Genomic DNA, 13,319 nt, shown 5'->3' on the forward strand with positions numbered 1-13,319 from the left:
ATGTAAGATGAAACCAAATACTCGGAAAATGAATTCAGATTCAGAACTATGCCAGAACCACCTAATTTGATAAAATTCCTTGGTATGGTTTTTTTTTAAGAAGGAAGTGCTAGGTCACTTATTATTTATTTCATTTTCTGTTTGAATAAAATATGTATTTTATTAGATGATTCTTATGAGATAACCAAATTACCTAATATTAACACAACTCCAGTTTTACAAAAAAAAATTATGGAATATTCAAATTTTCACCCTGGAACTACTTGATTCAGAATTCAAAATACACAGCTAGTTTTACAACTCCAGTATTCAACAAAGTTACATCAATTTTTACCACTCCAATTCCATAGAAACAGAAATATAATAATGATAATAATTTAAACAATTTGACGCAAATGGATTTACTAGTTCAAGGTATTTAAATTTATGTCATAAACTTATTGCTTATTGACTTGTCAGTTAATACCAAATTTATTGTAGATAAGCTTCAAACAGATACAAATTCTGGCAATTGCTTATCACCACCAATGTTTGAAAATTATAATGAATTTCATTATAAAGGTATATTTTCTTCTGCATAAGCAAAAACGTCATGCTTTATAGATATGTGTTAAATATTAATATTTTATTTTGTAGATAATGAACCAAAATCAGCCTTCATCATCCGAAGACGTGCCGCCATGGACTTGTCTCATACTACTATACTATTAGCAAATTTTATTAGTTCAACAAATTGTATGAGGTCAACAGGTAACTAATAAATTATTGATAACATTGATCATGAGCAATGGAGAATCTAATCCCTAATCAACAATCAGACAAAAATGTTCTGAATATTTCATTCTACCTGCTAAATCTGTAACTGAAGTGTTTGATATTGAGAAAAAATTTCAATTGTCTGCTTCACGACAACTAATGGTATTAATTAAATTACAAATCCAATTATTAAAAATTACCATAATAAAACACTCATTCAAATTTATTTTTAATTTTAGATCAGTAGATTACAGCAGAGTGGAGGAAGATCACAGAATAACATTACCACATTGGTATTAAGAACATTATTAACAAACCATTGTGCATCTAACAACAACTTTGAAGGTCTAAACTCTGGGAAACATGCTTTCACAGACTTTATAATGTTTAGCATTGTAATTGACAAGACTATTTTTAACTAAAAAGTGTTACTTACTCAAATTTAAGTTATCAAATTAATTATGCTATTATTTTAACCTTTTAAGATGTAACTATGATGAAACTTCTAACAGGATCTTAATATGTGGTTAGATCCAGAATTAAAAACTAGTTACGCTTAGCACCAACCTGGGAAAAATATAAAAAAATTAATAATAATATTATGGGTTATTGTGTTAGGTAGGTAGAATATATAAATATAATATAGTGTATTATAATTTATAATTTGTATCAAAAGTAGACCCAAAAAAGCATTGCATATGGACCAATTATATTATAGACATTTATGTTATCTCCATTTGAACATCAGATATATTTATATATATATTGTAATAATATTATGCATCTCTTTGGCATTTTAGCACAGTATAGATTTAATCTATTCTGTGGTTTTAGTATATATATATTATATAGGTTAGTGCTTGTATAATTACAATGAAAAAGGGGGAAGGGGCTACATGGGGTAGAGCTTTGTTCTTACTTTTCTTTTTTGCATATTTCTTCTTTTTATTCTAAAGTACATCCCTCACCTCTTTTCTGTTAGATAATCATCAGATGATCTATTGGTTACAACATCTTTTTTTACAAATGTGATTTTACATAGGTAATTATCGATACTTATTATACATTTAGATTTTTAGTTTAGTTTATTTGATATAACAAATTGTATGTCGCAAAACGGTAATTCACAACACAGTAATATCATTCATATTGTTTATGCCATCAGAAGAGACTGGACTCGAATTATGTTTTAAAATCTTTTTACTACTGCTATATGCAGAATGATTTGGGTATGGTTTCTTGACGTTTAATTTGAAAACAAACGTAGGTATATAAGAAATTGTATTTTGCATAAAAACATCTACTTTTATGTAACGTGAATATTCCATATAACGACATATTTCTCTGTCTTCTTCTATAATTTTCTCAATTCGACTTTCGAGCACAATGATTTAACTATATAACTAATAAAATCTAATTATGTTTTATTTTATTATCAAAAATCGGTTTTTATGTGAAAAGAACAACTTACTATAATAATAGATAACGAATTATTTTTAGGAGCTACGATGGCATCGAGCGTATTGTCAAAATCAAAATAAGGACTTTCTGAAAACGTTAAGGGAAATAAATGTTAGTACATACGTAAGATGACTTGGGTTTGATGTAACATATCAAACATATTCATTAGACAAAAATAATAAACTTATTAATAATATATAATCATTTTTTAGTTTTTTTGACGTTCAAAATGACCATTATCGCCTCTAATCTCGAATATGTTTATATGATCACCTCATTTACCACAAGTAAGGATTTGTATTTAAACGACTATAAGAGCTTATATATTATAATAATATATTATTAAAACATATTTTTTTCGTAATAAGTAATTTGTATTTTGTAATAGTTACATAAATTATTACTGGTTATAGACGTTATAGTAGAGCATATTATAATCATTAATCAGTATAATAGTTATGACTTCTAATCTTATAAATTACTTTAAATTTTAAAAGTTAAAAGAATTTTAACATTTTCTAAAATGAATTTTTGTTATACTTCACTACTTGCGCATAATCCAAGCACCGAAAAAATAACATAATTAACATAATTATATGAGATTTAAATAATTCACTTTTACGGAGATCTATCAATTTACCGAATTATAATATTATTTTTAAATCAACCACCCACATATTGTCCGTGTATTTTATTTTATAGTTAATAATTTATATCGTAGGTAGAGCGTAGTTTCACTATACAGCAAGTCTGTTGATCACGAACGCTCATTATTTTATCTGTACGTTAAATTTACGAGTGTCTATGATGCACATAAGTTTGCCTTCACCACAGTACCGTGATATCAATCGACGTACATTTATTTGAAGCTACTAACATCGTGATATAAAATTATAATTTACGATTGCAAGTTTCATTCGGCTGTTTTAGTCTAATGCCAATTTATACAGATCAAGTCCGACACGCGCTTCGGATATCAATTGATGTGTCCGTCTGAAATTATCGTCTACAGTGATCTGATCGGGTGTGTAACGATGATTCAAAATGTGTCAATAATATGTGTTTAAATCGTTTACGCGTATATGCCCGAAGTCATGTATGAAAATCAGTAAAAACCGTTTCACGGACGAATGTGTAGTATACTTAGGTTATATAATAATAATAGTTAACAACATAAAATTAATTCCGCTAAACACAAATTTGTGATTTTACGGAGACAAAACATGCGGGTATGACGTCCTCTATAATGAAATATAAAGTATAAACTAGTGAACACTGAACAACATAATATCTAACCCGTTAAGAGTTAAGACAATTATAATTTTATATAATATTTATGATGTTGGTAATCATTTTTTTTTATTAAAAAAAAATACACCTCTAAATAACGGTATTTACCGGTACAAAACCGGAACATTAATTCTACAATTTTAAGAACCGGTACCAATTTTTTTTTTTTTGAAGAACCGAATTGGAACCGAAACCGTAAAAATCAAGAAGGTTCCAAACCCTGACATAATAATATAATATATACAGGCTGATTCTTTTATCATGAACCACTCATTATTTCAAAAAGTATTGATGTTTTTGAAAATATTTTTTTACATTGTTTCTAGTTGTTAAAAAATCCACGTTTTTATTAAAAAATAATATTTTTAAATATATTTTATCCTTATATTTTTTTAAGTTTATTACTTTTTTTGAATGACAACATAGTATTAATTTCATATTCCAAAGCAGATTAATTTTTTGAGTATTTTGATACATAAAAATTTAATTTAGGGCGAGTAGTTTATGAGTTATAAGTATTTAAAGTTTTGATGCGCGGAGTGGAGTGATACCTAGTATGGGGTTACCCTGCAAAATGTTTGTCCACTACTCTGTTTGTCTAAATTTACTTAAATACGCGTATAACTAAAGAAGAATAAAGGATTCAAAACATTTTTAAAAATGGTGTAAAATTATAAATCGTGAATATAAAACGGAAGAAAAATATGTTAATATTACTTTAAATCCGGGACAAATCTCATCATTTAATTATGCTCCAACAGCATCGTGTGATGTGGAAAGCAGTTTTATCCAATTTAAACCTTCGTTCACATTTGAAAATTTTAAAAACATAATTTAATAGTAGCATGTAATAATATTAACTAATATTAAAAAAAACAAAATGTTTTTACATATTTTAAAATTTTTTACTGCATAGAAATCTTAGCTCTACTTATTAGTCATTAGTTACATAATATAACATGATCATGTGAAGTGATTACTTCTTGTCAAAAATGAACTGTTAAATTTCAATTAAAAAAAAAACAATTGATGCTAACCAATATTTACCAACTACAAATACAAATCTTCTAAATTATATTTATGATTTTACCATTTGTCTTAAAAAATGTACTGTAAGATTTAATTGCAAATTATCCTAAAAAAATATTCGAATATTAAACAATAATTTTTATGTAGAGTATCAATTAACAGAGTATATAAAAAGCTTAAAATAAAAATACAAACAAATCCAATTTTTTAAATAATATATTTTTTATAACATCACAAAAATGCATATTTTGTATTAAAATCTAATAGGAAATTGCTCGTTTTAAGTTATATATCAGGGGTGGCCACTTGCGGCTCACGCGCTGCCCCTGTTATACATCAAAACTATTTACACTTAGTTAAAAAGTTAGATATACGTTTAGTAACAAATAGACAAAAATGATGATTTATAAATTGTATAGGTATAGATAATGTTGTTGTTGTGTATAGGTACATGAATAGGTATTGAAATATGATTTGAGAATATTAATATTTGATTGACGATATAATAAAATAATGATAATAATAATAATGATAATAAAAAAAAAATATGATCACAACAATAGTTGACGAGAGCAGTTCTTTAAGCGCATTATTCTTGGATCTACAATGGTAGTAGTACCACAAACATCCAACATACTTGTAATACGATGTAAATAAAAAAACAAATGCACAACTGATGCAACCAAAATAACCTGGAAACAATAATAAGATGTACGTAACTACAAAATATAATAATAATAATAATAATAATAATAATAATAGAACATTCAAAATGAAAAAACTCCTACATACTTTCGATGTTTTGATAATGCTTTTGTTATGTTATTTAAGTCTTCATGTAGAATATGTTTCCTAACCCCAAAAACTATATTTCGTGTATAGAGCCTCCAATCAAATCCTTCGAAATTGAAGTGAAACTTCTTGCGATCCTCTTGACTTAGTAACGTCCATAATTTTCGGGTATTACTATTATCAAATTTCCACTCATTTGTAGTAAACACACTAAGCGTATCCGTTAATTTTTCTGTTTTCGCATACATTTTCAACATGCTAAAAGTATAAATATATTTAAATAGTTATACATCTTTAAAAGTGTTAAGATTTTTGGTAATCAGTGATAGTATACGATTTGAATAAATAAGTAGATAGGTACTGTAATAAGTCTGATCTAAAAAAAAATCGGCATGAACAAAGAATTTAAAAATAGTGACCAATTAAAAATCACTACATTGTAATAGAAAATAGAAATGGATAAAAAAAATCATAAATCATTGTTAACGGAGATCCTGATCTTGAACAGTACGATTATTAGATACATTACTTACTTTGGATTTTTGCCACAAATAAATAATGACAAATCTACAAGCGCAGAAGGTACTCGGTGTAATAAAAACCTCATAATACTAATGATCCAACGATTTGCTGAATACACACAACATATATACCATATTGATTGTAACGGAGGCACCTCATAGTAAGTTTCATAAACATAGTTAAGGAACGTGCCCAGAAGTAAGGGACTGTCAAAACTAGACACGTAATTATAGATTTTTGGTTCATTGTTTTTTTCATCACTATTTTTATATCTACAGCAAATCGAAATAAAACGAAGATGATGACGCTGTAAATATATTTCTAAATAAGGAAATATTTTACCTTATGACCGTATCCCACATTACACTAATTAGTGCATTGGCAGAGTAATCAACTGGGACAAAATCTGCTTTTTTATTCGTTGAAATTGGTAATGCTCTTACAAATCCAACGATGACTGAAGTAATTAGAGCAGCTATTCCTTGCATACTATCAAACCAACCTGGTTCTGGTTCAGATTGCGTGCAAACTACTATAATGTTATAATTTATCATAGTTTAATATTTTCAGTTATGCATTTCATACAAAATATTTACATTATTAACACATAAAATAAACTATAGCTAAATAGCTAATAGTTAAAAAATACAATTAACAAATGAAATTAAACATAAAGTTCTTATAAGTCCAGAATTTTCAAACTATAAACATGAAATCCTTACCGATTGATGGACGAAATATTGAAATCGGTAATTGGTTTTCGTTCGTTAATATCATATTTTCGGTGAGTGCTTTAGTAAAAGTGTATGTATTAGGCCAATCTTCCAAAACGCTATTTACCACAGAATATTTAAATTAAATACTAGGAAAATAAAAATAATAAGAAATGAAAAATGAAAAATGAAAAATACAATTTTTTACTTGTCAATATTTTCATCTAGTATAATTAATTGTTTTAATTTTTTGACCGTTATTGGAACGGGATAGAATTCTTCTTTAATTTCATTTCTCGGGCAGTGTGAATAAGCGGTTGATACATACACAAAACCCTAACATAAATAGTACATTATGAAATGAATCAAAAAGTAATCCATAATATTGAATATTAATATTAATAATAAAATTGTGAGCTAGATGATAATTATCTAAAGTACAGTAGGTAAGCAAGTGGACACCGTTTTGTTGTACGTCAAATGTCGAGTAGGTCACAGTAATGGTTGTGTTAAATTTTACTACAATACTTTAAACAAAAAACAATTTTGAGTTAAAAAGGACTGTCAGTGTATAAAAGGAAACATTTTTATAAAGCTATAAAAGTCATTAATTTTACTTTTAAAATTACATTAGATTTTAAACGCTTTGTAAAATTCTTAAATGTTTGTTACCAAGTTAAATAAAAAAAAAAAATTGGTTTTATTAAAAACTGGATTTACATAAAAATACCTGATTTCTTTATTTTTTTTTAATGATTATTAAAAAATATTGTGAATTTTTTACTTTTAATTCTTTAAAGTACCAAATTGATTCAATTTGCTACAATATAATTACGATACCATCATTGTTGAAAACCATTTTTACAGCCCAATGGTAAAATTTAAGAAAAAAAAAAATAATAATTATAATTAATGATCTATAACATTATATATTTTCTATTACCTTAAGATTATTCATGTCCGTTGCTAGTGCTAATGTATTTTCTGTTCCTTGAATGTTTATCTTTGTTGCTACCTGGAGAGCTTCATTAAATTTGACTGTAGCAGCACAATGAAAAACGAAATTCACATTTTTTATCAACCAATCACGATTTTCTGTTGAAATTCCTAATAAGTTTTCTTCTAAATGTCCATCAATTATTTTTATCTTGGTCACAAAGTCAGGTTTTTCAATTCTAAGGCCATCAAATATCTTAAAACACAGAATAATCAATGATAAATATAGTCTTGTTTAGTATTAATTATTTTAAAAATGCTATTATATTGTTAGAAAATATTATGTTAACCAAAATACAATATGTGTAATTGATCTTAATTTATATACTGTCAATATGAATTGTTTTAATACACATTTAGGTTTTTTTAGAAACTATGAAACAAATATGCAATTATTATTGTATTCAATTGAAAATATTTTTGAACGAAATAAATTGTGTTTATCTATTGTTATTATGTTTATTAATTTAATTTTTCAAAAAATTATTATTAAAAACAAAAAATTACTTACAGATTGTTTAAACATATTTTCCACTCTTTGACTGGCAGTTAAACTATTTTTATCTCTAACGAGAATCGCAATATTCTTCACGTCACATGTCCTTAGCAATTTTTCTATGAGTATTTTCCCCAGAAACCCCGTACATCCGGTAACGAAAATCGTCCCGTTTTGAAATGTTTCTGTAATACTCATTTAAATTATATTTTCTAGTTTAATTAAATACGACAATATTAAAATCATTACACTACATTCACGCCTCCAAACTGTTGATATATCGATTCTAAACTTATTAAAACGTGAATTGGTTTTTCTCTTTTATGTATCGCCGTTAATAATGGCGATTGTTAGTTCTAATGAGCCCCCACTTTAAAATATGTCATTTTTTTACAATTTTGATTGGAGGTCAATACAGATCCTATAAATGTATTTATTCTTTCATAGCACTTTATATATATATAAATATATTGCTATGGATTTTTATAGTAATTTATTTTACTTTATTTAGTAACACACTAATAACTATAATTTATAAATAGTCATAATATAGCATCTATAATATAGTTTAAGTTGAAATTATGAATATGATTTAATTAAACACTTATAATTTAAATAGTATATATTTGATTGAATTATAGGTAATAACACAGCAAATAATCTATTATTACACTTAGTGGGGTCAAATACATAAAATATAATATAACTTGAAATAACTTTAGTAGAAATAATTAATATTTTTTGTGTCGATAATATCTATACATTTTATATTATAACATAATGCTGATTTTTATACTAAATATTAACTAATATTAATGTAAATATTACTAAATAATAGTGCTAGTACCTATCTATAATAATTTAAGTGTGATACTTTTGAAATACCGGCTAAATTGAATCAGGAATAGTGATTACTCTTGCAATAATTTAGTGATAGCACCCTATACATTTATGCTAAGTAGTTTGTTTTTCTTCATAACATAGTAATATATTATGTAAAAGTTTTGAATCTTCACGAAAAGAGTTCATATATCTTATAATAGTTATAACCTATGAAAGACTTTGTATTAAAAATTTAAACTTTTTTACCGAGTGAAAATTTCAATTATGAAACATTTGGTCTCATTAAATAAAACAAAATTAATTTTCTTATATTGTTGATTCATGGTAACATTCTGGGTGTTCACAAGTCAACTGAATGACCATTGGTCAAGAATCATTTACATGCCCAAGGTTTTATTAAAATTAATAAAATTTGTATAACAGATATTAAATTATATACTTTCAAATCATATGAATTGTTTTTTGGAGACAAAGAAAGTAATACGCCTTTATTATCGTATTCAATTGAAAATATTTTTGAACGAAATAAATTGTGCTTATCTTTTGTAACCGCTATAATATAGTATGGTATTAAATTCGATAATTATACAGTTATTTACCTATTCTAATTAGTAGTCAGTTATAGATAATGTTTATTAATTTAATTTTTCAAAAAATTATTATTAAAAACAAAAAAATTACTTACAGATTGTTTAAACATATTTTCCGCTCTTTGATTGGCAGTTAAACCATTTTTACCTCTAACAAGAATCGCAATATTCTTCACGTCACACGTCCTTAAGAATTTTTTCTGTTGGTAATTTCCCCAGAAACCCCGTACATCCGGTAACGAAAACCATCCCGTTCTGAAATGTTTCTGTAATACTCATTAAATTTTTTTTTTTTGTTTATTTAAATACAACAATAATAAAATCGTTACACTGCAGTCACGCCTCCACACTGTTGATATATCGATTCTAAACTTATTAAAACGCGAATTGTTTTTTCTCTTTTACGTATCGCCATTAAAAATGGCGATTGTTGGTTCTACTGAGCCCCCGCTTTAAAATATGTCATTTCTAAAAGTTTGATTAGAGGTCAACACAGATTCTTTAAATGTATTTATTCTTTCATAGCACTTTATATAATCATATAAATATATTGCTATGGATTTTTATAGTAATTTATTTTACTTTAATTAGTAACACACTATTAACTATAATTTATAAATAGTCATAATATAGCAGCTATAATATTAGTTTAAGTTGAAATTACGAATATGATTTAATTAAGAACTTATAATTAAAATAGTATTTTTTTGATTGAATTATAGGTAATAACACAGCAAATAATCTATTATTACACTTAGTGGGGTCAAATACATAAAATATAATATAACTTTAGTAGAAATGACTAATATTTATAGTGTAGATAATATCTATATATTTTATATTATAACATAACGCTGATTTTTATACTAAATATTAACTGATATTAATGTAAATATTAATAAATAATAGTGCTAGTACCTATCTATAATAATTTAAGTGTTATACTTTTGAAATACCGGCTAAATTGAATCAGGAATAGTGATTACTCTTGCAATAATTTAGTGATAGCAACTATACATTTATGCTAAGTAATTTGTTTTTCTTCATAAAATAGTAATATATTATGTAAAAGTTTTGAATCTTTAAGAAAAGAGTCCATATTGCTTATCATAGTTAAAACGTATGTTAGACTTTTGTTTCATACTTTTTTCATTTTTTTAAATTTGTATTTACTGGTGAAACCACTATCAGGTAACCTATATTTAAAAAGTACTTCATTAATAAGGCTATTTTTTTTATGAATTTTAACGTACATATTATTATTACTATATAGTACGTTGAACATTTAGTTCCACTTTAAAGCATTGTATTAATTTATATATGACGATGCGAGTAGGTACCTATACTTCGTTTGTGACATTAAAAATGTGCAGCAAGAATGAAAACTGAAAATATTATTAATTTTGATATATTATTTTTGTTGTTTAAAAATTTATTTACCTACAAATACTCGTATGTTTAAAACAAACAATCAATCTTATAATTTGAAAAACGTAAAGATGTATGTTTTAAATAATTTTATTAGAGTTAATGTACTAGAAGCAGTAAAAATTGTTTAAGAACCCAAAAAATGTATCTAACACCGTTGAATGTTCAAATTTTGAGCTATCAAAAGATAAGCGGTTTATTTGTACAGACTATAATTAAATAAAATTAATGTCATATGTCATTGAGTGGCAAGCGACAGTCAAAAATTTATTACCTATCGATAAAAACTTATTATGCAAGTGGAATATTTTGCATAGGTGTATGTATAATAGTTGTATTTAAAAAGCGTATTTAAGTTGACTGAAAACATCGATATAATGCTAGTTTGATCAACTTTTCGCAATATTAATACTTGAATATTGCCTACCAACTGTAAAATGAAATACCAAAACTATAATTTATTTCTAGAAAAAGATTCATGAGAAATATAATTAAAGATCGTTTTAAAATATTCAAAAACTATATCAATAAAGAAATAGTGGACGATCAATTTATATTGAAGCAATTAGGTAATCATGACTATTTTTAAAATCATAAAGTTAAATTTAAAGTTGTAATATATATACTTCATTAGCCAAATTGTATTTATTTTTTTTGTATAAATAACCCCCCTTGTACTATTTAGGAGTATTTAGGAGTCGACTAGTCCCTCCCAGATACTTCATAATCTATTTCCACACCAGATTAGTAATTAACTAAGTTTGTACTACTAAAACGGAAATGTTTACGCTAAACCAATTTTCGACTAAATTGATTGCTTTATTTATACTGACAGAAGATACATGAGATTCTTACAAAGTGTTCATACTATTTTTTTCTTTACGCGATGGTATAATTTTTAAAATATTTAAACTTTTTTTTTAAATTATTTAAATGCCTTAGAAATTACAATTTTTTTTTAGATTTTGTTGTAATTTAAAAAAAAAAATATGTGTCAAATTCTTAAAAATGTAATACAGGATCTCAAATGAGATGGGCACTGATTAGGAATTATGTGAGAAGCATAGATAAATCTTAAGATAAACGAATTTACCATCCACGAATCCACGATGTAGAGATGCTAAGGTGTTACCTCTTCCCTACATAACAATGTAAAAAAACGGACGACAAAATGTACGGAAATTCAGGAGTTTGGAAAACTCCCAACATAGTACCAAAACTATTTGTCCGGAGGCCTATATTAAGTTGTAATATTATATAGGTAATGAGTTTCTTATATGAATAATTACTTTATGAATTTTGCTATTTTTCTTTTTTTTCACAATACTTGCAACAGTTCAAGTATTCATATGACAAATATTGCAAAATTTTAATTTTACAAATATAATACAGTTTTACACCGTACGCTCGTACTCTGTACTCCGTGCGAACGTGACCTATGGTACACACGTTCGATCCGTCACTCTTGAATTATTCCGTGTTTTTTTCTCTTTATGGAAAATGCTATCTCACTCTAAGTTCTTCAAAGTGATGTTTACACATCATCATCAGTAGCAGCCAGACACGGGTCACACTGACCCAAAGAGTAATAAAAACACCACCATTTACATACCGCACAAAACGTCCGCGATCGAATTTTACTAATTTTATATCACCGTACAAATTGTCCACGATATGCAACTCAAACAAATAAATGTCCGTTTACCGAGCAAAACTCGAGTGGTGATCTTTGGACCCCACCTTGATAAGCTATGCCACAAAACCAGCCTACAGTTTCCCCTATTACGATTGTCAAAATATATAAAAATAATAACAAGATAAATCCTAATAAAAGTTAGGTTAACGCTCCTTATCCACATTCTCGGCCCCCTTCCCCGTCAGTCACTATTGCAAAGAAATGAAGCTATTTACTATGTATGACACACAAACCGCTACGAAGCTTTAATTGTAAATTACGAAAATCTAAATTCCGGTCATCATAACATACACATTGACAGCCAGTATGAAACACTTAGTCAGGGGCTATTAAATACTACACATAATACACTACAGCCTATTCTCCCTTCGCCCATATTTATCAAAGGCGTCTTTGATTACACAAGACTACGAAATGGTATCAAAGATCTAATAATTGGTCCAACCAGCTTTTCATGTAAGTCCTCTAAAGCCCACATTAAATTTTAAACAGACAACCCGGACAACTTCAGGAAATTAATCCAACTTCTTAAAGACATTAATACCCAATTTCATACGTATCAGCTCCACTCGGAAAAATCCTTAAGACTAGTTGTCAAAAATCTGTATCCAACTACCCCAGTCGAAGACATCGCTGCAGCAATAGAGGAAATTGGACACTCAGTTAAAAATGTAATAAACATTGAAATCAAATTAAATTGGTCATAA

The 13,319-nt window shown here is 26.7% G+C and overlaps 1 protein-coding gene and 1 pseudogene across 2 annotated transcripts; one reads left to right on the top strand and one right to left on the bottom strand.

Annotated features, from left to right (window-relative positions):
• Window positions 1-48: 48 nt before the first annotated feature.
• LOC132919066 (uncharacterized) lies at window positions 49-2,570 on the top strand (annotated as a pseudogene).
• Window positions 2,571-4,734: 2,164 nt separating this feature from the next.
• LOC132922750 (fatty acyl-CoA reductase wat-like) lies at window positions 4,735-9,930 on the bottom strand. Of its 2 annotated transcripts, XM_060986432.1 has the most exons (9): window positions 9,584-9,930; window positions 8,071-8,240; window positions 7,507-7,755; window positions 6,772-6,899; window positions 6,573-6,682; window positions 6,193-6,382; window positions 5,862-6,122; window positions 5,329-5,586; window positions 4,735-5,228 (listed from the first exon to the last, which is right to left on the bottom strand). In XM_060986432.1, the coding sequence occupies exons 2-9, from the start codon at window positions 8,083-8,085 to the stop codon at window positions 5,138-5,140; spliced, it is 1,302 nt and encodes a 433-aa protein (XP_060842415.1). In that variant the 5' UTR covers window positions 8,086-8,240; window positions 9,584-9,930; the 3' UTR covers window positions 4,735-5,137. The 2 variants fall into 2 exon arrangements, with proteins under 2 accessions (XP_060842415.1, XP_060842414.1); XM_060986431.1 differs by lacking the exon at window positions 9,584-9,930 and having other exon boundaries at window positions 8,071-8,518.
• Between the last annotated feature and the right edge of the window lie 3,389 nt (window positions 9,931-13,319).

The sequence above is a fragment of the Rhopalosiphum padi genome, chromosome 2 (genome assembly GCF_020882245.1).
Source record: "Rhopalosiphum padi isolate XX-2018 chromosome 2, ASM2088224v1, whole genome shotgun sequence".
In the NCBI taxonomy this organism is placed as follows: domain Eukaryota; kingdom Metazoa; phylum Arthropoda; class Insecta; order Hemiptera; family Aphididae; genus Rhopalosiphum; species Rhopalosiphum padi.